The sequence below is a fragment of the Amphiura filiformis genome, chromosome 4, assembly GCF_039555335.1.
Source record: "Amphiura filiformis chromosome 4, Afil_fr2py, whole genome shotgun sequence".
NCBI classification, from domain to species: domain Eukaryota; kingdom Metazoa; phylum Echinodermata; class Ophiuroidea; order Amphilepidida; family Amphiuridae; genus Amphiura; species Amphiura filiformis.
The window spans coordinates 57,968,042-57,989,985 of NC_092631.1; the positions used below are offsets into that span (position 1 = coordinate 57,968,042).

The 21,944-nt window shown below is 34.5% G+C and overlaps 1 protein-coding gene across 1 annotated transcript in view; it reads left to right on the forward strand.

The window, feature by feature from the left end:
- Positions 1-2,169: 2,169 nt before the first annotated feature.
- LOC140151123 (uncharacterized) overlaps positions 2,170-21,944 on the forward strand; it is a 72,254-nt gene continuing 52,479 nt past the window's right edge. Inside the window, exon 1 of the mRNA XM_072173346.1 lies at positions 2,170-2,383. Coding sequence (XP_072029447.1) covers positions 2,287-2,383 — 97 coding nt within the window. The 5' untranslated portion in view covers positions 2,170-2,286. The remainder of the gene's footprint in view (positions 2,384-21,944) is intronic.

Consider the following 21,944-nt stretch of genomic DNA (forward strand, 5'->3'; position numbering starts at 1 on the left):
ATATACCTGGCAGCAATGACACGTTGTTACGGATAATCGATCAGCAACTCTATTGGATTTATTTAAATGAGGCGCCTAAATTAAGATGGGTGGTAAATAGTTCTATATCGACGGTAAAGTGTGCTTTTGTGTTTGTGCGACAACTCAAGCACACCCTTGGGTGGTATTATAACAAAAGGTACCTCTCGTTCGTATAGGCGCTTTCACGTGACTTTCATTTGATCACTTATTGACAGTAGCATGCCTATTATAGCGTTAATACGCTGTCAGGTCAGTAACCGATTTAATGGCGGAAGCCCTTTGTCCCGAACAAAAGGTACCTCTCGATGAATAGCTTGGCGCAAACTCTAATTGGCACAAAGGAACAATATGCGTTACGTAATCTATTTCCTCTCCTTTCTATATCTAAACCTCCTTGGTGACAAGTGTGTTTAATCTGAGACTAATATTGTTATAACCCTTGACATATTGAAAGCAGACTAGATCATACGTACGGTACTATATTGGTTGTCTTGTCACCAGTATGTAAGCTAGATGACTGTATTAGTAAACAATAAATGCTTATTGATCTTCGACCAATCCAATTTAAACAATGAATAGAACAAAAGAAAAACAACAAGGTCCATGGATACAAAGAAAGGACACAAATGCGCTACATGCATGCCACGCACAATAAGATTGTGCATTCCTAAACTGTGGTAACGTTAGTTGTGGTAGATGCTTCAATGCTTGGAATGTGCGCAACAGCCCAATCTACTATTTTCATAATTTATTTATTATTTATAAAAAAAAGTCACAGATCATATTTTTGATGTGGACAAATGTACCACCAATATTTGCAAATAGTACAGGTACTTACCTTTCAAGTGATGATATTGATTGAAATTCTGAATTTATCCCTCGTCTAACAAAAGTGGTAGATGTTCCCCTCTCCATGTCACAGTAAAAGCCCACACCAACCGCTAAACGTATACCTGTAATTGACTGACCATCCTTGGCGCTTATTTTAGCGAAGGGCAGGTGGGTTGTTGAGCCCAATGTAAACATTTTTGCCCATTTTCTTAAGATATATTAATATTAAAAATATATAGGGACTATGTCTATGTGTTTAAAATGCGCAAGTTTCTCATTAACGTTGTAGAGGTAAACTAGTGGCTAACCAATTGCAACTCGGTACCATAATTTGATTAAAGCAATAATGTGTGATTTGCTCAAAGCTACGCCTTAAATTTTCTCGAATTTCTACTTTTAGCACGATTGCAATAACCAATGGTGTGCTAAATTCCATCCTAAAATACCCTGTATAAAGCCTCAAGTACTTCGATTACAGTAAAACTCTGATTCCCCCATAGAGCTCCTCAGTTAAGCGGCTAAGTGTTGTTGTTATTTTTCTTTTATATTATCTCATTATTACTTTAAAATTTGACCGAAAACATGGTAGCTTTAAATATCATATACATGTAGTAGCATTACATTTTAAACAAATTAATGTTGTATTTAAGCTGCCAACCGCTTTACATGCCAATTTGCTAGTTTCACTAATCAAGATATGACCAAATAATCATCTTCTCACCTCAGATTGAGATAATGAATCCCAATAGGAAGTTAATCAAAGTTCAAATACTCTCAATAGTTTATGTGCATCGACATACTTTAGTTTTGATTATACGTAATGGTTGGTGGAAAGCACGGCATTCCTAGAAATCCAAATGACAAACTCATTTCATTCATGCTACCAGGTTCAATAACCCGATGTAAAAACACAATATGATGGAAGAGATGCATAGGTAATTCATTACTTTTTACCAAGTCCAATGGTTCGCGGTCAGACTTGCCCTCACTTTCTCAGAAATTGTATTCAACGGAACTTGAGCACATATGTCGCAAAGTGTGTTCGCCACTCATCTTTTAATTGATGTAATTCATTTACTCTGAATTGCCATGATATGATATAGGCTATGTAACCAAAACAATTCTGAAAACCACGTGCGAGTGTGCAGCCCATCTTCTGTTTATTCCATCACTAAACCAATGGGATGCAACCATGATGGCGTGCTGAGGCGTTAGAGCCCGCCAATAACATGAGCGTTCTTACTATAACTGAAAGTTCAGCGTCCTTTGAAATGAGTTCCATTTCGCACGATATAAGTTAAGCGTCAAACACTCTTTACAGTTTACTCTGCGCATTTTATGAGAACAGTTCAAGACGTGAGGACATACTATAGCAGCTCTACGTAGCTTTCTACAGTAGATAGCAATATACAATCGGGATATAACGTGTTCACAATGGTGCGGGAAATACGTAGGATTGAGTTAGCGACATCTGTGGCACTGTTCAGTATCGTAGTGACTATGTGTGGGGCTCAATCGGAGACAAATGGAGGTAATACAATCATCTTTTCAATTATTATTATTTGCTTGAGATATTGATGCTCATGATGAGTTTTATTGTATGGGTAAGTTGTTTGAATTGGAAAGCAATACCAGTGGACTATATTAGAGTTTGTTAACGGCATGGGTACTATCAGACACAGACATTCCAGATAGCCAGTTTAACATAGAAAAACACATTTCGTTGCAAAATTTATTTCGTAAATTTCTCTGACAAGATAATGCACCGATAGCTTTTAGTTGGCATTTATCTGATGTTGTCTACAAAATATAAGAGATGATTACCAAAATAACTTTCTTTACCAACCCTGTTAGTATAAAATTGTGAAGTATTGTGGGTCATACACACACACCAAAAAATAAAATAAAAAATAAAAAACTGGCTGCTCTCGAGTTTTAAAATTGCCAATTCGACGTGTTGAATTATCTGAAAATGGTAATCGTGATAAATGTATAAATCCAAGCATATTCGTGTAAAAAGCACTTATAGTTCTCATTTTAAGTTTACATACCCTCTTGGCATTCACACGTGCAATATATACTTTTAGTGCTAGTCATAGCCTGACGTTAAGATGAATTTTGTTACAAGTAACACAGAAATGAAATGAATTGATTTGTTTAAGGTGGCTGTGTACTCTCAGATATGCATGTAGTAAAAGTGCAATAACTTTGTAATTATTCGCGCAAGATATATAAAAGTATACATTTTTATGAAGGCAAGACATCAATAAATCTTAATATAAATACAGATTTGGGGTAAAAACAACAATTATGAAGAAAATCACAAAAAGTGAGTTTTTGGCAATATTTGTTAGGTACATCATAACAAAAAACACTCTTTCCAAAATATTTTATTTTGTTTTTAGCTCAATCTTGAGGCTCCATTCCAAAAACGGTTTTTTATTTTTTGATATTGGCCTTATTTTTTGAGATATTGACCATATAAGGCATCAAATTGAACTTTTTAAAATTCACAAACGCCTATTTGCACAAAATGATGCCTAAAATCATAAATAGACCAAAATATAAAAAAATGAGAAAACCGTTTCTTGAGTCGATCATGCTTTTACGATGATCATATTTGCTTACCTATAGATGTTGTATTTATTGAGTTATCGTGTACCTAAATCGTCATTTTACCGAGAAAATGAACATTGAAAGAATGGCCGTTGAAGTTTAAAGTGGTCACATTATGCACTTTCATCGAATCTTACAGGAGAATGCGGCAGTTTTCGTTTTTCTACCTTGTATAACGTGAACATCGGGTAAATCCACAGCCCCTTGAGAGGTTTGAGCGAAATCCATTCATAACTTGATATTTAAATCGGGGGAAAGAACTTGAAAAAACCCACATTTTATCAGCTAAAACGGAGCCATTTGACCGCTAGGTTTTTGTGAAATCAGTGCTTCCGTGGTGCTTCCATAAGATGCGCCGCGCATGTAGATACGCGTTGCGTATGCGTAGCGTATTTGTGCGTTAACAAATTGCGCGATACGCAACGCGATGCGCGGTTGCGCGCGTGTACCCTGCTGGTACAACAAAGATTTTCTTTCCTTTTCAATTTCAAATACGAGTGGAATAGTGAAATAAAATCCTTAAAATATTGCAGTTGGAGTTTACAAATCTGGATTTTCATTCCTTGTATTTATAAAAAACATAACAAAGTACAAACTTATCAAAAAAGCTCAATTTTGCGAAAGAAACCATGTCTAGAGTACACAGCCGCGTTAAAGCTCTACAGCAATGACACGCGAATGTTATTGGAAACTCCAAGGTGATAATTGCATACAATGAAATTAATTACTTGCAACAAAATAATATCATAGTGGATTTCCTGGAAAATATCACATGTCTAAATATATGCAGTATTCGTGTAATACCAAATATTAAAATATACCGCCCAATTAGCCGTATCTGTGGATTCTTAGGGACATTAGGACAACTTACAAAATAAATACACCTCATACAGAGCGTCCTTTAACACTAGTCCTAATGGGGTAAATTTTGTATCACGAATACAGTTACAATTCTCATTGAAGTTTGCACACCATTTTGACATGTATACGTGAAATATACGCTTTTAGTACTCGTCATAGCCGTATGTGAAGATGAATTATGTCTCCTTTACACAAAAATGAAATTAAATGATTTGGTTAAAGCTCTACGGCGATGAAACGTGATGCTAGTTGAAACTTAATTGAATCCGATGAAATCAATTACATGCAACAACATGTCATAAATGGAGATTTAAAAAAAAGGGTTCCTGGGAAACAGTTTATTATTTCTTATATTTACGCATACATACACACATGTGTTGTAACACATGCGAAAATTTACATGTATGTAGCATTCAGAAATATGTTGTTTATCATCATATATAGTCGTGTAATGTCAACTATTGAAATACAACGCGACAAGCTGTAGTTGTCGTTGGTGGTCCTTATGAACATTCAGAGAGATCGTAGAACAAATACACATTCAGACAAAGTGCCCTTTCAATAGCTACCGCCTATCAAACACCCCTGTATAATATAATCAAAGCATCAATCTGCTTTCATGTCGTCTTGTGAATGTGTCAAGTTCAAATTGGCCAGAGATGGAGAACATTTCATTCCACGGTGCCATGACGAATTCTGCAGTGTTGGAAAAGGGTCATCATAAGGGCATAATGCTCTAGACCACATAGTTCATGTGTGACCGAAGAACAAAACAAATTAATATCAGTTTAATAGTAATCCGTGTCCAAGCAGTATGCTTGGTTTTTTCTCGCAATCTTTCTTTCCTTATTTATTTCGGAAAGTTAAGTGTTTGAAATGTTTGATCAGAAACCATTCATGTCTTCATTTATGTCTTCATCCTGTGAAGGATAATATAACACTTTCCCAAACGATAGGTTAGTTTTATTCCGGTTGTCCAAAATTCCAGACCAAAAATTAGTAAAGCTGGGTACAGATCATCTTAATTCATCCTATTACCAAATTTGAATTACAATGAATCTGACAATGTGAACTCGGACTTTTTAGAACACGTTTTTTATTGCACGTAATATTTGCAATCAATATATATGTTTATCCTGCAGAATGTAATATAACAAATAGCCTATACCATTGAAAAAAATATAACTTTACATAAAGATAGAAATAGAAGCATTTCCATCAAATTACATGAGTCTGCTTGTGATGTTTGTCTAGTATGCCAAGCTTGACGAGTATAGGGAAGCTTACACCACTCATATCTGTGTAATAACATCTAAAATCGTGCATATTACATATAAAATTTAAAGTTTCTCAAGACATTTCATGGGTTGATTACAGAAATACTTTGTAAGAATCAAATTTTTCTGCTGCTGAATCGAATAAATTGGATTAAAAATAGTTAAATGGATAAATCTAAGTCGACCTGCATTGACTGTAGAGGCAAGACCAAATGTCATAATGGATTATCCATCCATATTGTATTTGCTACATACTGTCAATTTTTAATGGTTAATTTATAGACGTTTTACATAATCTGACAATGCTCATCGTGATCAACGTGTTAATCATAATACATTCGTTAAAATGATTTATAGTTCTGATTTAAGTTCGTATACCCTCTTGACATTCACACTTGCAATATATACTTTTAGTGCTAGTCATAGCCTGACGTTAAGATGAATTATGTTACAAGTTACACAGAAATGAAATTAATTGATTTGGTTAAAGCTCTAGTACAGCGATGACACGCGATATTATTTGAAACTTTTAAGCAATGATTGCATCCAATGAAATAAATTACTTGCAACAAAATAATATCATAGTAGATTCCCTGGGAAATTATCACATGTCTAAATATACGCAGTATTCGTATAATACCAAATAATAAAATATACCTCTCCAACAAGCCGTATCAGTGGATTCATAGGGACATTCGGACAACTTGCAAAACAAATACACCTCATACAGAGCGTCCTTTAACACTCGTCTCTAATGGGACAAATTTTGTATCACGAATACAGTTGCAATTTTCATTTAAGTTTGCACACCTTTTTGACATTTATAGGTGAAATATACACTTTTAGTGCTTGTCAGAGCCGCATGTGAAGATGAATTATGTTGACGCAAAAATGAATTAATTGATTTGGTTAAAGCTCTACGACGATGAAACGTGATTTTATTTGAAACTCTTTTTAGTGATAATTGAATCCTGTGAAATCAGTTTCATATAATAAAATATGTCATTCCCTGGCAAATAGTTTATGATTTCTTACATTTATGCACTGACACAAACCTGTGCTGGAACACGTGCGTAAAATAATGTACATGTATGTAGCATTCAGGAACATGTTGTTTATCATCATATACTCCGAAGTCGTGTAATATATTGAAATGCAACACGACAAGCTGTAGTTGCCGTTGGTGGTCCTTATGTACATTCAGAGAGATTGCAAAACAAATACACATCAGACAAAGTGCCCTTTAAATAGCTACCGCGTAGGAAACACCCCTGTATAATATAATCAAAACATCAATATGCTTTCCTTTCGTCTCAAGAATGTGTCAAATTCAAATTGGCCTGAGTTGAAAAACATTTTACTCTTCCACGGTGACATGACGAATTCTGCACGGTAGGTGGAAGATTACCATCTAGTAATGCTCTAGACCACATGGTTCATGTGTATACTAAAGACCACAACAAATTAATATCAGCTTAGGGAGTGTTCATAAATACTCTGGTGGGGGGGGGGGCTGGAAAATATGTAGGGGGTCAAAACATTTTAGGAGTTCTGAATAGGGGGGGTTAAAAAATGTTTTGGGTGTATGAACAGGGGGGGGATTCAAAAGTTTTTCGGCATGTAGAGGGGGGGTGTAAAAATTTCTCGCGCTGCGCGAGCAAATGTTCCCATATTAATCCATAACAAAAGTACATTTGATCCAGTGTTAAAATTAGTCGTCTATAACTTAATTTTGAGGTTTGTGTCAGTTCTTTCTGGTCAGCTCTTTAAATCACTAAAAGCTGCAATATCTTTGCTCTTCTTTAGTGTTGACAATTTTTACAATAATGTTTCATGTAGTACAGATTATCATGTCATTTATTAATACAACTAAATCATGTTGCATTACAATTATAGGCGGAGGAGGCTTGGAGAAACGGGGTACACGTCCTCCCCTCTAATTTTTTTTCCATGGGGGGACATCCCCTAAAAATCCTTAAAGAAGAAAAAATAAAGCAATAATAATAATTGCCATGTGCAACTTTTTTTAGCACACCGAAAAGCACCATGTTTTGGGCCCAAATAGGGTAAAATTGCAAAATTTTGCGCTATGCGAACTGGCCCATCAATTTAAGAGCAAAACACACCATTTCGGCAGTAGTGTAGACAGGGGGCGGAAGGGCCCCTGACAAAAAATGAAAGAGAAAAGTGCCCCTCTGACAAAAAAGGAGATTAGCATGGACAAATGAAAATTATACGATGCAACAAACAATGCAATGCTATAGGGCCTAGACAATATTCCATATAAATTCAACCCGATCATGGGCCAAAATAGTGTAAAATACAAAATGTTTGCACGCTGTGTGCCCACATTGTCACAATAAAGGCATTTTCATCCCATCATGGGCGAAATACACAATTTTTGCACGCGTATTGTCCCAATAAAGCCTTTTTTTGAAGCTCAAATACATGTACAGTCTCTCTAAAAACAAAACCGGTATATGTATTTGCAACTGCAATTTATTTTCTCGCCTGTGTCCCCGAAATTTATGGCCCGACCAAGAAAACTTGCTACGCCCCTGTATTTTGGGCTAAAATACATAGGCGTAGTAAACATACGGTATAGGCGTAGATCCCGGGGGATGGCACATTCAACCATTTCCCCAATGTTGACGCTTGTATGTGTGTTTCTGACCAAATTAAGCTCATATTTGTCCATTTTAGCCCCCAAAGTACAACTTTTTGCGCGCTTCGCGCCTATGTTAGCTTATGTTATCCACTTTTAATAGGCCTACATCAAATTTCATTCGTTTAGCTTCCACATTTCCACATCAATGACATGCGTACAATTTTATTGCACTTGAATACAAATTTTAATACCATTAATGCCATTTGAATGGTAGTAGAATTGTATTCGTAGAATGGTACATTATGATGGGGGTCAAAATAGTTTTGAACCTATATGAGGGGGGGTCAAAAAGTTTTAGGTCCATTAAGAGGGGGGGTCAAAAAGTTTTGGGTTCGCGAAGAGGGGGGTTAAAAATTTTCGACATGAAAAAAATATTTTCCAGCCCCCCCCCACCAAAGTATTTATGAACACTCCCTTAGTAGTAATTCGTATCCATGCAAGCAGTATGCTTGGCTGTCTCTCGTCTGTATGATTAGAACAAATGTTTCGGAAAGTTAAGTGTTGTGAAATGTATGATCAAAGCACTCATGTCTGAGTATTGCAAATGAAGTTTTTATGGTATATACAACTTTTGTAGATCTAAACCATGACGACGATGGGAATATCAAAAGTACCATAGGAAACACCAAGAATTACACAGCCATTACATCTCCATTTGTTAGCATGGAAATTGGCAGTTATATCACAATTATCATATCTTTTAGATTAAAAAATAACACAAATTTTTAAAATACAACATTTTTGTAAAGGATAAAACAACATTATCCTAAAATTAGGTTAGTTTTATTCCGGATGTCCATAATTCCAGACCAAAAAAATAGTAAAGTTGTGTATAGATCATCTTAATTTACAATGTAGTGTACTTCTTCAGGAACACATTTGTATGTATTGTACGTATATGTTCAACAAGAAAACATTTCAGCCATGCATTTACTGCAAGGTGAAACTTGACCTCCGCAGTGGTACTACTTTTGAATTAGAATGAATCCAACAATGTGAAATTGGACCTTTTAGAGAACACTTTTATTTATTGCACGTACTATTTGCAGTCAATATAAATCTATATGTTTATCCTGCAGAATGTAATAAAACAAATATACCATTGAAAAATAAAACTTAATATAAAGATAGAAAGTGATGAAGGCATTTCCATCAAATTACATGAGTCTGCTTGTGATGTTTATCTAGTATATCAAGCTTGACGAGTATTACCAAGCTTACACCACTCATATCTGTGTAATAACAGAAGACTAAAATCGTGCATATTACATACAATATTTAGAGTTTGTCGAGACATTTAGCCTTCATGGGTTGATTACAGAAATACTTTGTGAGAATCATATTTATCTGGTTGCTTGGATCAATTGGATCAGTCAATGGTCTATATAATATAGATACTTCTTAAGTCGACGTGCATTGAATTATGTAGAGGCAAAACCAAATATCATAACTTGCCGATTTGAGGTACGGGAGCTGCCGTCAAATTGCATGCTTGGATACCTTTAACTGCAGATATGGACCCGACTCACTACGGATTTGACACACTGCAGATATCTGACGGTTGCAGATATGAACTGCAGATATGTGCCTCCCCTAAGTTAATGGATTATCAACCAGCCACGTTGTATACCGGTCCTCTTTGTATCGGTTTTCCACATACCACCTGTATAAGCTTTCGTAGAAAGTAATTATCTTTGCAAAACATACAAGAGGACAATACAAATGTATTTTTTCATACATTATAATATGTAATGTATTTACTGTCTTTGGCAAATGACATGCCTTAACAGCAACCAAATTAAATCGTGGGTTCTACCGTAACTGTAACAGTATTGTAGCATGGTTTGTGTGTTTGATGTCCCAACCGATTCTTCATAACTTTAATTAACACTTCAATACAATAAATGAATATTTTCAACTGTGCTACAATGCACCAGTGGCAAACAATGCATAATGTGCCGCGAATAAACATTATTGCATGTCTGACGTAAATCACTTATACATCACCAGCAAAACAAAGCACAGCTATTAGGCAATTTCGATATCTACAAACCTTAATGTGAATGCCGTAGCTCAGATATCTAAATAATCTTCCTTATGTCCCTTGTATACAAGCAAAATGTTGACCGTTTTATGTGAGACTAATCTTTAAGGTAAAAGAAAACGATACAATTCAGCTTATAAATTAGCCAAGCATCAAAATTCTCATCTTTATTCTAATTTGTAAGTATTTGTGAATATCCGCTGTTTCACCAAGTGATGTTTGGGGTGTCTTTCTTTCGTGTAGTTTTATAATTTGATACCATCTTTATAATATTAAGATATCGGCATATCGGCATGACAACATTACGTATCATGTTGTCATGTCCGTATTGCTGTTTCTTCTGGGAATTGTATTTGAGTTGCAATATAATATGATTTCGAACATGTTCGCGCTTCAGTGAGGATATTTTTGACCTGACTATGTGAATAGTGTTTGAGGCTACGGTCATGGTAAAGAGTAAGTCGTTGTGTAATACTGAAATAAATCCCGGAAATACATGTAAATCGAATCGAATGTTACTTTACAATGGCGCACAAATGGCTGCTTCCTAAAGTGCAACTAGAAGATGATATGTCAATATTCACAAAATATAATTTATTATGCAGGGAGATGATGCGATCAGTCGGAACTCGGCAATCATAGTTTAGAGATATGGGCCAAATAATATGTGACCATCCAGCACAACTGAGCCCTGAAGTCGCCAATCATCATTTTTGAGATATTCAACCAAAATATTCTGCTTGAAATTGGCTTTAAAATGATGTCTATAGTACTTGACATTTAAGTAGTGAAAAATCAATAAAACAGTCAATAAATCCTTCGTTTCCTATTGTTTATTGTTAACTTCAATGCTTCAATGGAGCATATCTCAATAGTGACACTGGAGACACCCGGGCTCAGTTGTGGTGGATGGTCACATATGTGTAGGGGTGGAAAATCGAAATTGACTTTTTTGCAACAATGGTAGGGAAAAACATTCTTTTTACACACGAAAATATTTTTTGATGAAATTCCGAAGGAAAATGTTTAACAAAGTGACTTTTTTGACCCCCATCCAAATTCGATAATCGTCAAAAATCATGAAATTATTCCAAAACAATCTCGGATTTAGCGTTTTGTTATGCCACAAATTTTGTAGCCATATCTTAAACCAAAGGTATCGTTGCTAAGCTGACTAAGTATTTACATGTATTTTAGTTGTGCTCGAGTCTTATACTTGATATTTTTTTTCATTTCTTTATTTACCGGTGTTCAAATTGTTGTAACTTTGTACCCACACGTAGTATTGACATGGGGTTTTCACTAATGTAAAACTTTGAATACGCTAAAAATGAAAATGTAAGAAACCCAAAATTGACTTGGGCCTTCTTCATGATTTTGCTTGATCGCATCACATATATCGAAAATGTATATTTTAATTTTTAATTGCGTTCTTGATACGGAGATTAAATAACACTGTCATGGTATACAAAATTATATTTATGAACACTTTAAAATAGGTTTTGCTCTGAAGATGCATGGGATGCTGCACTCGTGTAAACAAACAGAGGAAGTTCGTATGATCGGTCATAGCCAATATTTACCTTGCTCTGAGATCTTGTATAGTTGTAGTCTTCAACTTTTGTGATAATACCACGCTCTAATAATGAAAAAGGTAGCATTTCTTTTTCATAAGTATTTAAGCTTTAATAAGGTAGACTTCTCGCTACCCGCATTGTCAAGCTTTGATAAGGCAGGTTTGGATTTATTCATACTTCAACCTCAATAATGTACGCCAATCTTTAAATTCCAGTCATCTTGTTAATATTTAGCTGACTTTTGTGATGGTAGTTTTCTGTTTCCGCATGTTAAGACTGCACAAAAAGTAACACAGCTGTTATAAATACGCCTATAGCGTCAGAACTAATAATTGTGTTCACAATATTTCAACATAGAAAGAAGGATGATTTATTTACGCGCATTTTGATACCCCATTTGTCCAACTGCGTTCAATATTAACAACACAGTGGTGTTTTGAAAGAGAAATACCCGAATTTAAAAGTTGCAGCTATTTGCATTGATTTGAAGTTATCGCGAAGATAATGGAGGGTTTTACGTGCCACAATGCTTGCGTAATAACCATTGATCGCTGTAAACTGCAACTTTTAAGGGGGAATAATACCCTGATCTTCATCAGTACCCCTCTTCTTTTTTTTCTTGCAAATTTATGAACTACATAAATATGTTCATCATCTCATGTCCTAAACTTATAAAATATCTCTACCTACAAAGTGATTTTAAACCATTTTAGAAAATCATTTTAGCCCTACATATTTTTTTGTTTACTGTAACATAGTAACTGAGATGTGTGTTTCATAACAAACCATAATTTATTCTATTGAACATGTCCAAGTAGAATACATGAATAGAATACATTAAATCCTTTGTTATACTATCTATAGAAATGTACTCACTGATTATAACACTGAATAAATTAAATAGGCTTAATCTCTTCCACATAGACAATTTAATACTACACCATTTATGTATCTTCTATAATGTGTTGTTAGGAAAAGAGATTAAAAAAGCTATAAGGTCATCAAAGGTCAGGTTATAGGTCAATTGGTTCAGGTCAAATTCAGGCATCAATTTTGAATACATGTGATAGTCTGTGATATCATACATGTCATAATGAGGGATCAATTTTGATATTTTGTCTGTTACTGGATATATAATGGAAATGTGTGAGGTGGATATACTAAAATATCTTGGGATGTAAATGGTGAGTACAATTTAGATTGCCTAGTTGAGATGGATTGGGCAAATAAATATAAAATAGTTACCAAAATCACAAAAATGAAGTTTACGGAAAACTACCTAATATGGTGGTATAGGTGACAAAAAATACAATCTTTTTCAACATTGCTGTAGTGTGGTTGTGGTAACCTGTTACCTATGGCTTAATTAAGTTTCAGTGAAATAGTGTCTCAAGTTCAAAATACAAAATATAGCTCAACATTGAAAATAGAAGCATTTTAACCGGTTCGTTTTTTGATAGTTGTGGAGCACCAAGTTCATGAAATCATAAAAGAAATCAGGGACCGCTTATTCCCATTTTACATATCAACATTATTTCCCTAATGTGTTAGCAACACATATCCAAAATTTTAACGAAATCCGTTGATAGTAAGCTTTCCAAAATGAAGTGAATTTAAAACATCAGTGATGTACCACTTTTTGGCTTATACCATTAGAAGCATGTACGCGTCATTGATACTGATGCCACCAATTGAACGAGAAGATTTGCCCTTCATTTTGCATACCACTTTGTCCAATTTCTTTTCTCATTTCTTCACAAAATGCAAAAAATGCAAAAAAAAATGCAATGGGTGCAGTACCCCCTTAAATTCGGGTATTTTTTCTTCAAAGGCACTACTGTGTCATTAATATTGAACGACATTTGACAAATGAGGTATTAAAATGCGCAGAAATAAATGCGCAGAAATATAGTGGATACACTTGTTACTTCTGATGTAATGGGCGTATTTATAACAGCTGCGTTACTTTTTGTGCAGACTTTATAATGCATTTATACTCATCAATCTACAATTGATTAATATGTATTCAACGATGTCTTTTATACATCGTCAACACAGATTTGATTATGCGGTATCACGTGGGAAACGTAACTTGTATCCTTTAAAAATTAATTGCATATATCTTGGCATTACTGACAACATCAAGCACATTGCTTGATGTTGAGAATAATTTTATAGCATGATGTTGCAAAAGCATTAATCTTGTTTTCCGTATGACCAGATATTACCCAGGATTTCTTCTGCATCAAGCACACATGTAACCTCAATAATTCCATCTCCTACTAAATCCTTCTCAATTTTAATGGTAATTTATTACCATTTATAAATGCTTACACAGAATTAATCTTTACATTATGTTACTGTTTAAAAGATCAAATCACTGCTATTTGATATATTAGAGGTTTTCTAATTTAATCAAATGTCTCACGTTTGTCTTCGTTGGGTACACAACGGAAACCAACACCGGAAATCAACGCGTTCTATTTTACTGCAACTTAAGCACATGCTGCAGCTCATTTTTGTTCTTAGTGCTTGCCAAATTGTATATCGTATATTGTGATCGACTATATGTGTTAGGAATCACGGTGGTTTATTTACTGTTGCTCACTTGATTTTATAAGCAAACCTCGTAATTTCAGGTTCAAAAATGTGGCTAGCTTTGCTTATTTTTTATTCTCTTTCCCTCGCGGGACATATTGCAATTTTGTGGATATATCTGTCAAAATTGGTGCCCTGTTCAGTCTTCGACTTACTACACTTTACGTTTCATAATCATTTTACCTATTTCTTTCTTTTAGGAATGAACAAATTTCCCAGCAGATAGCAGTGTTTTGATTCTTGAACTGTGTTACAAAATGACGACATAACAGAAACACTAAAACGTAGGTATGCAGAACAGAGTTGTATTAGCAATAACAAAGTATGTGCAAAAAGATTTGTCTTTGGCATGTCGCTTTTTTGAAATATCACCAAAAATATCAAATTTGGGAAAAACGCCCCAAAATTTAAAACAAACACGAACCTTCCAAAATAAATATATATTAACACCCGGCGGCCAAGTCACTACCTGTCGCTGTGATTTGGGGTAACTCGTTGCTTCCCTTCTCCAGATACCTGTACTTCAAGGTCGCTCATACCCCACGCCTTAAGATTTAAAATTAATTCCGGTCATCACAATTGTAAACTTTTCTGTTCATATACACATAAAAAGAAACATTCGTTTGTCTTTATTAACAGAATGCAACAATTGTTGTCCTTATAAAGCGTTCCTTCAAGCAACAATTCAACATTTTTGGCATGATATCCCTCATGCAATTGTTCAAAAATAAGTAGCTTTAATGAGGTAGTCTTTACACTACATTATCTAGTAGTAGCAACTGCTCAACTCAAGTATAGGAACGCATGTGGTATATTTTACAAATCCTTCGAACAAAGTGGGCATATTACACACAATAGATGTTATCCGTGTTCTATAAGCTGCATATCCTATCAGCGACTGCTGTACCTTGTTCAGGATTTTCAAAAGAAGTACCTGCACATGCTTTCAAAATAGCCCGCCAAAGTTATGCAAGTAACTCCGAGGTCGTGCATTGAATTGGTTTGAATGAGGAACACTACGGGAACCAGCGCCTTTTGTTAGAAGTCACACATGAGTAATAACCTCTATACTATGGAACATACAAGTGACACACCTGAGTTTATACCTTATAGCCGTTGTTCACAATTGCAAAAACATAAGCTCAACTTAATATCATACATGTAAAAGCGACTTTAATGATAAATCTCTGCATAGCCCTTTGAGAAGATATATGATATCATGGCGTAAATGACAATTGACAAGAACAAATATGTCTTAGAAAAGAAAAGAAAAATACATTTATATAACTGTTTTTTATAGAATAGATTGGGGTATTTTCTAAGAAAAGAAACAATAAGTGTGCAAAAATATCTTTGAGAAGATTTATGATATCATGGTGTAAATGGGATTGACAAGAACAAACATGTCTTAGAAAAGAAAACAATAGGTGTACAAAAATATCTTTATAAGTCTGTTTTTTCATAGAATAGTTTTATTTGTTTCTTAGAAAACAAAACAATAGGTGTACAAAAAATATCTTTATATATCTGTTTTTCATAGAATAGTTTTATTTTTTCTTAAAAAAGAAGACAATAGGTGTACAAAAATATCTTTATATATCTGTTTTTCATAAAACCGTTTTATAACCTGTGCATTTGTCATCCATAAATGCATTAAGTTGTCATTTTAACTAACTACACTCGTTTAATAATATTTTAAAACAAAAATTGCACAAAAATTGTCCAAAGTATTTTCAATTTTAAAATTAAACAAATATCATTTAAAATTGCAAATTATTGGGTTTATTTTGGTTTTGGTTTTTATCAACTACATTTTCCCACTGTAAAAGCAATGTGAACGCATTCCCAGTAATTTGGCCACTTTTTAACGAAATCTACCGGCGAAAAATAAAATGTTGTAATGTAGTGTTTTTTGTTTTTTTTTAGAAAATCCACAAGCATCCAGTTAATTTGGAATTTGTTATTGCATCATGAATAAATATGCGACCACGCTGCACTTTGATGTAAAGCGAGCAATGTATGTATTCCTTCAAATGTGGCTTATAATCTATAGGCACCATACATACTCTATACGCCTGTGTCATGCCCATAACACTTCAGTGTGGTATTGAATGTAACCCCCCAAGGAATCTTATGTTATATGCCATATTTCAAGTTCATTTGAATACTTAACGTATGTTTACATGTACGAATCTCTTTATCGTGACTATTATGGTTTCCAGCAATTTGAAGATGAGACATCACGATCTGCAATAGAGGCACAAATTGATATATACAATTGATATATAGTACGTGATGTACGTGATTTTTTCCCATTAGAATAAACGTAGAAAAGTTAGCGATTTTTATCATTATGCCATTTACGTCGTATATTGATAACTCGACAAGATTGGTACAATTCTAACCATCAGAAACGGCATAATGGAGAGAACGCTGAAGTACTTTGGCCATATTGTCAGGAAACATGGAGGTGTAGAAAAACAAATTTTGCAAGGGGCTATGGAAGGCCGACGAGGAAGAGGACGTCCACCAACATCTTGGACAAATGACGTGAAGCTGGTTTCTAACCAAAGAATGCAAGGTGCAAAGCAACGCACTTGGCATCAGATCGAGTGAGATGGCGTACTCTTGTGAAGACCACAGCAGCGCTACAAAGCGCCACCTGACACAGAGAGAGAGAGAGAGAGAGAGAGAGAGAAGAGAGAGAGAGAGAGAGAGAGAGAGAGAGATTGAAAATTCAACAAGCCCTGTCTTTGATGCCTCTTAATCTTTTTTCTAGCTTTATCACCGGGTTGAAATCTTAATATCTTCTCTGTAAGCATTTTATAAACAGTTAACAGTTAAGCGAGTTAAGTCGTTATTAGTCTGTTCCTACTGTTGAATTGAATTAGTCTATTTCTTCTGTATCAAGCAAATGTCAACATTTAACCTCAATCATCCTTCGATGCCTGAATCCTTCTTATTTGCAATGGTAATAAATATTAACAAAGCAACAGAATTAATCTTTACATTATGTTACTGTTTAATGTATCAAATCACTGCCATTTGATATATTAGAGGTTTTCTAATTTAATCAAATGTGTCATGTTTGTCTTCGGTAGGTACACAGCGGAAACCAACAACGGAAATCAAAGTGTTTTATTTTACTGCAACTTTAATAAGCACGTCATGCTGTAGCTCATTTTGATCTTAGCGGCAAATTGTAAATCTTATATTGTGATCAAGTATTTGTCATTAACTGGCAATAGCAATCACTGGTCTTTTATTTACTGCATCTAAATATCTGTCGTAAATTACCAACGTAATTTATGGTTCTTAAATTTGTCTACCTTTGCTCATATGTTTATTTCTTTTCTCTCTCTCTCTCTCTCTCTCTCTCTCTCTCACTCGCAGGATATATCTATTAAAATGGGTGCCTTGTAAAATCATTTAATGCGATTTCCACCGTCAATGCTTCATGTGCCATAATTGCTGGGAAAATCCGGTATTTCTGTTAGCATTGAAACAAATTTCCCAGCTGATTCCACAGGTTTTATTTTCTTGAACTCTGCGACAAAAAGACGACATATCAGAAGAACTCAAAATTAATGATGATCGTCAACCGTAGGGTAAAGTGAATTTTCAATATCCGGTAGATTGTGCCTATCGGCGAAGATAGTTTAATTACAGGAATCGTTGTATCAGAATAATAAGTATATGTTGCTCTTTGAACTTTGATAAATTTATCAAATGAAATATTCATTTGGGAAATGAGTTAGAATGATACACTGAATATTTGAAATTAATTCTGGTCATCACAATTGCAAGTTTTTCTTTCCATCAAAAATTATACACCTGAAAAGAAACACTCGTTTGTCTTTGTAAATATTTCAACAACTGAATGCACAAATTGTTATGCGTAAAGCGTTCCTTCAAGCAACAATTTACTATTTTTATTTTCTATGATATTTGTGTCGCTGTTCCAAGAGGGGCATTGCTTTAATGAGGGGATATTTCCACTTCCTGCGTTACCCCATAGCAAGTAGCAGGCGTGGTGTATTTTACAAATTCTTGTCACTCATGAACTGGAACAAGAAGAGCATATAACACGCAATGGGATATATCAGTTGAAATCCACACAACCCCTGTGAAAGATTTTGGAAATATCTTCCATAGGGGAGTATGTTTTTCAAATATAATTGACATTTTGACATGCACCCATACTCCTCTCTATCTTCTATAACTGGAGTGAGTATTTCAAATGGAAGTTACCCGATTGTCTATTCTATTCGAAACTCATACTCCCTCTATGGAAGGCTTGATCTAAGTCTGCCACAGGGGTAGTATAAATATTAAATAGAATAGCCCAATGCTTGTGTCACATACATGTCACACAAGACTGGGAAGACTATTAAGTACTTTATATCTATTACCATGGATGTTGCTCACAATTTCAATTTATTTGCAAAGTATTTTTAAAACAAAAACGCGATGTGAAAACATAAGCTTAATTCAACAATCATAAAAGCAACTTTCTTTTTGCAATCAGTATCTTCAAACATAGCCTTTTGAGAACTAGCCGAGATATAATGGTATAGATGGCATGTAACAAACGTTTCCTCACTTCTTGGAAAAGAATTGAGGAAAACAAAAGATGTATAAAAATAGGGTACGTTACTTCAAATATCTGCTTTTTCATAGAACCTGCCTTTGTTTTATAACCAGTGCATTTGTCATCCATAAATGCATTAAGTTGTCATTTTGAATTAGGTCATTAGGTTGTTTTTGAACTATTGTTTGTATCTCTCTACATTCCCTTGAGTACTTTCGCTAGCAAATCCCTTGATGTTATTAACATTCAGTAGGTTTCAGTACATGTTTTACTACATCTTTCTCAGATTTCGTCATAATTTTACTTTTTGTACAATAATCTATTGATTTTCAAAGTGGATTCAGGTGTAACCGTAATAATTCCCATAATCTTTCTGCGATTCCGTTGAATTCCCACGATACAATTAGTATTCTATGGCAATATATCATCAATTTATCCACCCTTTCTATGTTTTGATCGAAATTACCTCTCCAGCTTTCCTTGTACTTTGCTTTAAATCTTTTCGTTGAAGATTATTCAGCTGTAGAGTTTTCCGATTTATCTTGATTTGAAGTTGGGTTCTACATCAAATACGACCCATTGATAACCAGAACAGAGCACCTTAGGAAAGAACCTTTGGAAATTCCGCAGGTAGCGCAAGGGAGACAAAACATTTTGAGGACGTCATTGAGCTATTTTGGGGGAAAATACAGAGATGAGCACCAGCTAGCTATCAACTTACATTTTATATGAGTAAATTGTAATTTGCATTGATTCGTCTCAGCACTCAAAATTATCTTCACATTCACCATTAAACTGTTCTCTTGTACATTTGAATTTGGGGTTAGAAGATACCTTCCCCTAAATAACAGCTAATAACAGTATTGCGAACCATCAGCATCTATGGTTCGATGTAGAGAGTCTTTCCTATTCAGAGGAGATATTGCAATTACACACCTTATTGCCTTTTAACAATAACCAATGACACTAGCACGTAATTCCAGTCAAGCACCAATCTTTAATCCTATTATTGAAGAGGATAATAAGCTTATACTTATGTATAGCATTAGTAAAAACCTTAAAAGTCTTTGTTTGCTTTGGCTAAATTCTGTTCAAGAGAGGACATTCCTGAACCTCGTTCAGTTGGGGATGATTTGAAGTAACCGCCAATTATGACCATTTGATATTTAATACCAAAAAAAAAAAAAAAAAAAAATAATGTAGTGCCAAAATAATGTACCCTTTTACGGAAGGAGCAAAGTTTAACAAGTTATAACTCCGCTTCTGCAGTACGAATGTCAGCGGCGAATGTCAATTTATTATTTTGCAGGCAGCGGTGGGAATCGATCTCGGTACCTCGCGGTTAAAAAGCACTGTGCAAGACTACTAAGCCAACTAAATATCTGTTGTGCGATGCTTGACATTAATCTTTGATATTGCTTAATGGAACAAATCGCGGAATTAAATTAGTAATAAAAGAAGTATATAGATTCTTATTTAGCGGTCAAATTGGATAAAAGGGGAAATATTTGTCCCTGCTCTAAAGAAAATATAGGTTAGAAAATTATCAACTAAATTTAAATTAAAAATTGAGATTGTATATTTATTTCTTTCACGAGGCGGCATTATCACAGACAAACACTGTATAAGCTAAAAACTCGACCCTCATCACTAGATGCTGTCATAGCTCAATGGTAAAGCATCAGACTGCTAATGTCATTATCGTTGGTTCGAGTCCTCCTGCCAGCAATGGTGATATTTATGATTTTAATGCTACGCTACAATTTGTTCCATTTTTTTCGTTTATTTATTTATTTATTTATTTATTTATTTATTTATTTATTTATTTATGTAAATAATTTGATATATTTGAAAGAGGTATTTGAGCAATTGAAATTTTGATTTTATAATCCTATGGGGTCATTTTGAACCCCCCCCCCCCCAACTTGCCAAACGCACAACACCTATGAGTTTGCATCATTCATGTCATCAAAAGTCTATGTATACCTGACGCCGGCAACTAGACTACTATACAAAAAAATAGTATCACATCTTTCCTGCTCAATCAATATAATACTTGCAAATAGATCATAGTTTACTAATCTAATCCTATATCACCTGTATTTGCATGTAGAGTCTATACATGGTTTGTGTATGGTAGGGATTAGTGTCCGATCTCTGTAATGTAATGTAAATGAAGCATATTGATATGCAGGAAGACTCGATCAGGGCGCTATCTATTAGGGAAAGATAAACACTATTCAAAATATCAATAGACAAGAAGAAAGGAATGTAGAGATTTGTAATTGAGTCATGCATGATTTAACAGAAGGTTCTTTCCAAAACCCAAACGTAATGTATGGTTCAGTTGAGGAATACTCCTTTAATATGTCATTAATTTCCTTTTTCTAGAGGTTGAGTTTTGTCTTTGGAGAGAATCCTTATGACGTGAATCATGAGACTATTAATTTCAATCACCGATGATGAAAGCACGTGAAATGCTAGGTTTCATCACATCTTGTAATATCTTTGATGTTAAGTAAAAACTTTTCATCACTACAAAGCCACAAATATTCTTTGTAAAATAAACTAATCGCATTTCTAAATAAAGATTTTGCCTCTGGATAATTCAATAGAATATAATTTATTAGAAATATTATTTCGTTTTGAAGTTCATTATTTTGTCCCTAAGAAAGCCAGAGGAATATAATTTAGATTCCTGAGCTTGGTATGTCACAAGCACGGTTTTTTTTTCATTTGCGAAGAGTATGCGCATTGGTGTAGTTACGTATAGACCTTTGGTTGGAATGTACCCATTTCATTTGGAATGGACAAACTTAAGGGTACAGCAATATTATTTGTGATCAAAGTCAAAAGTTAG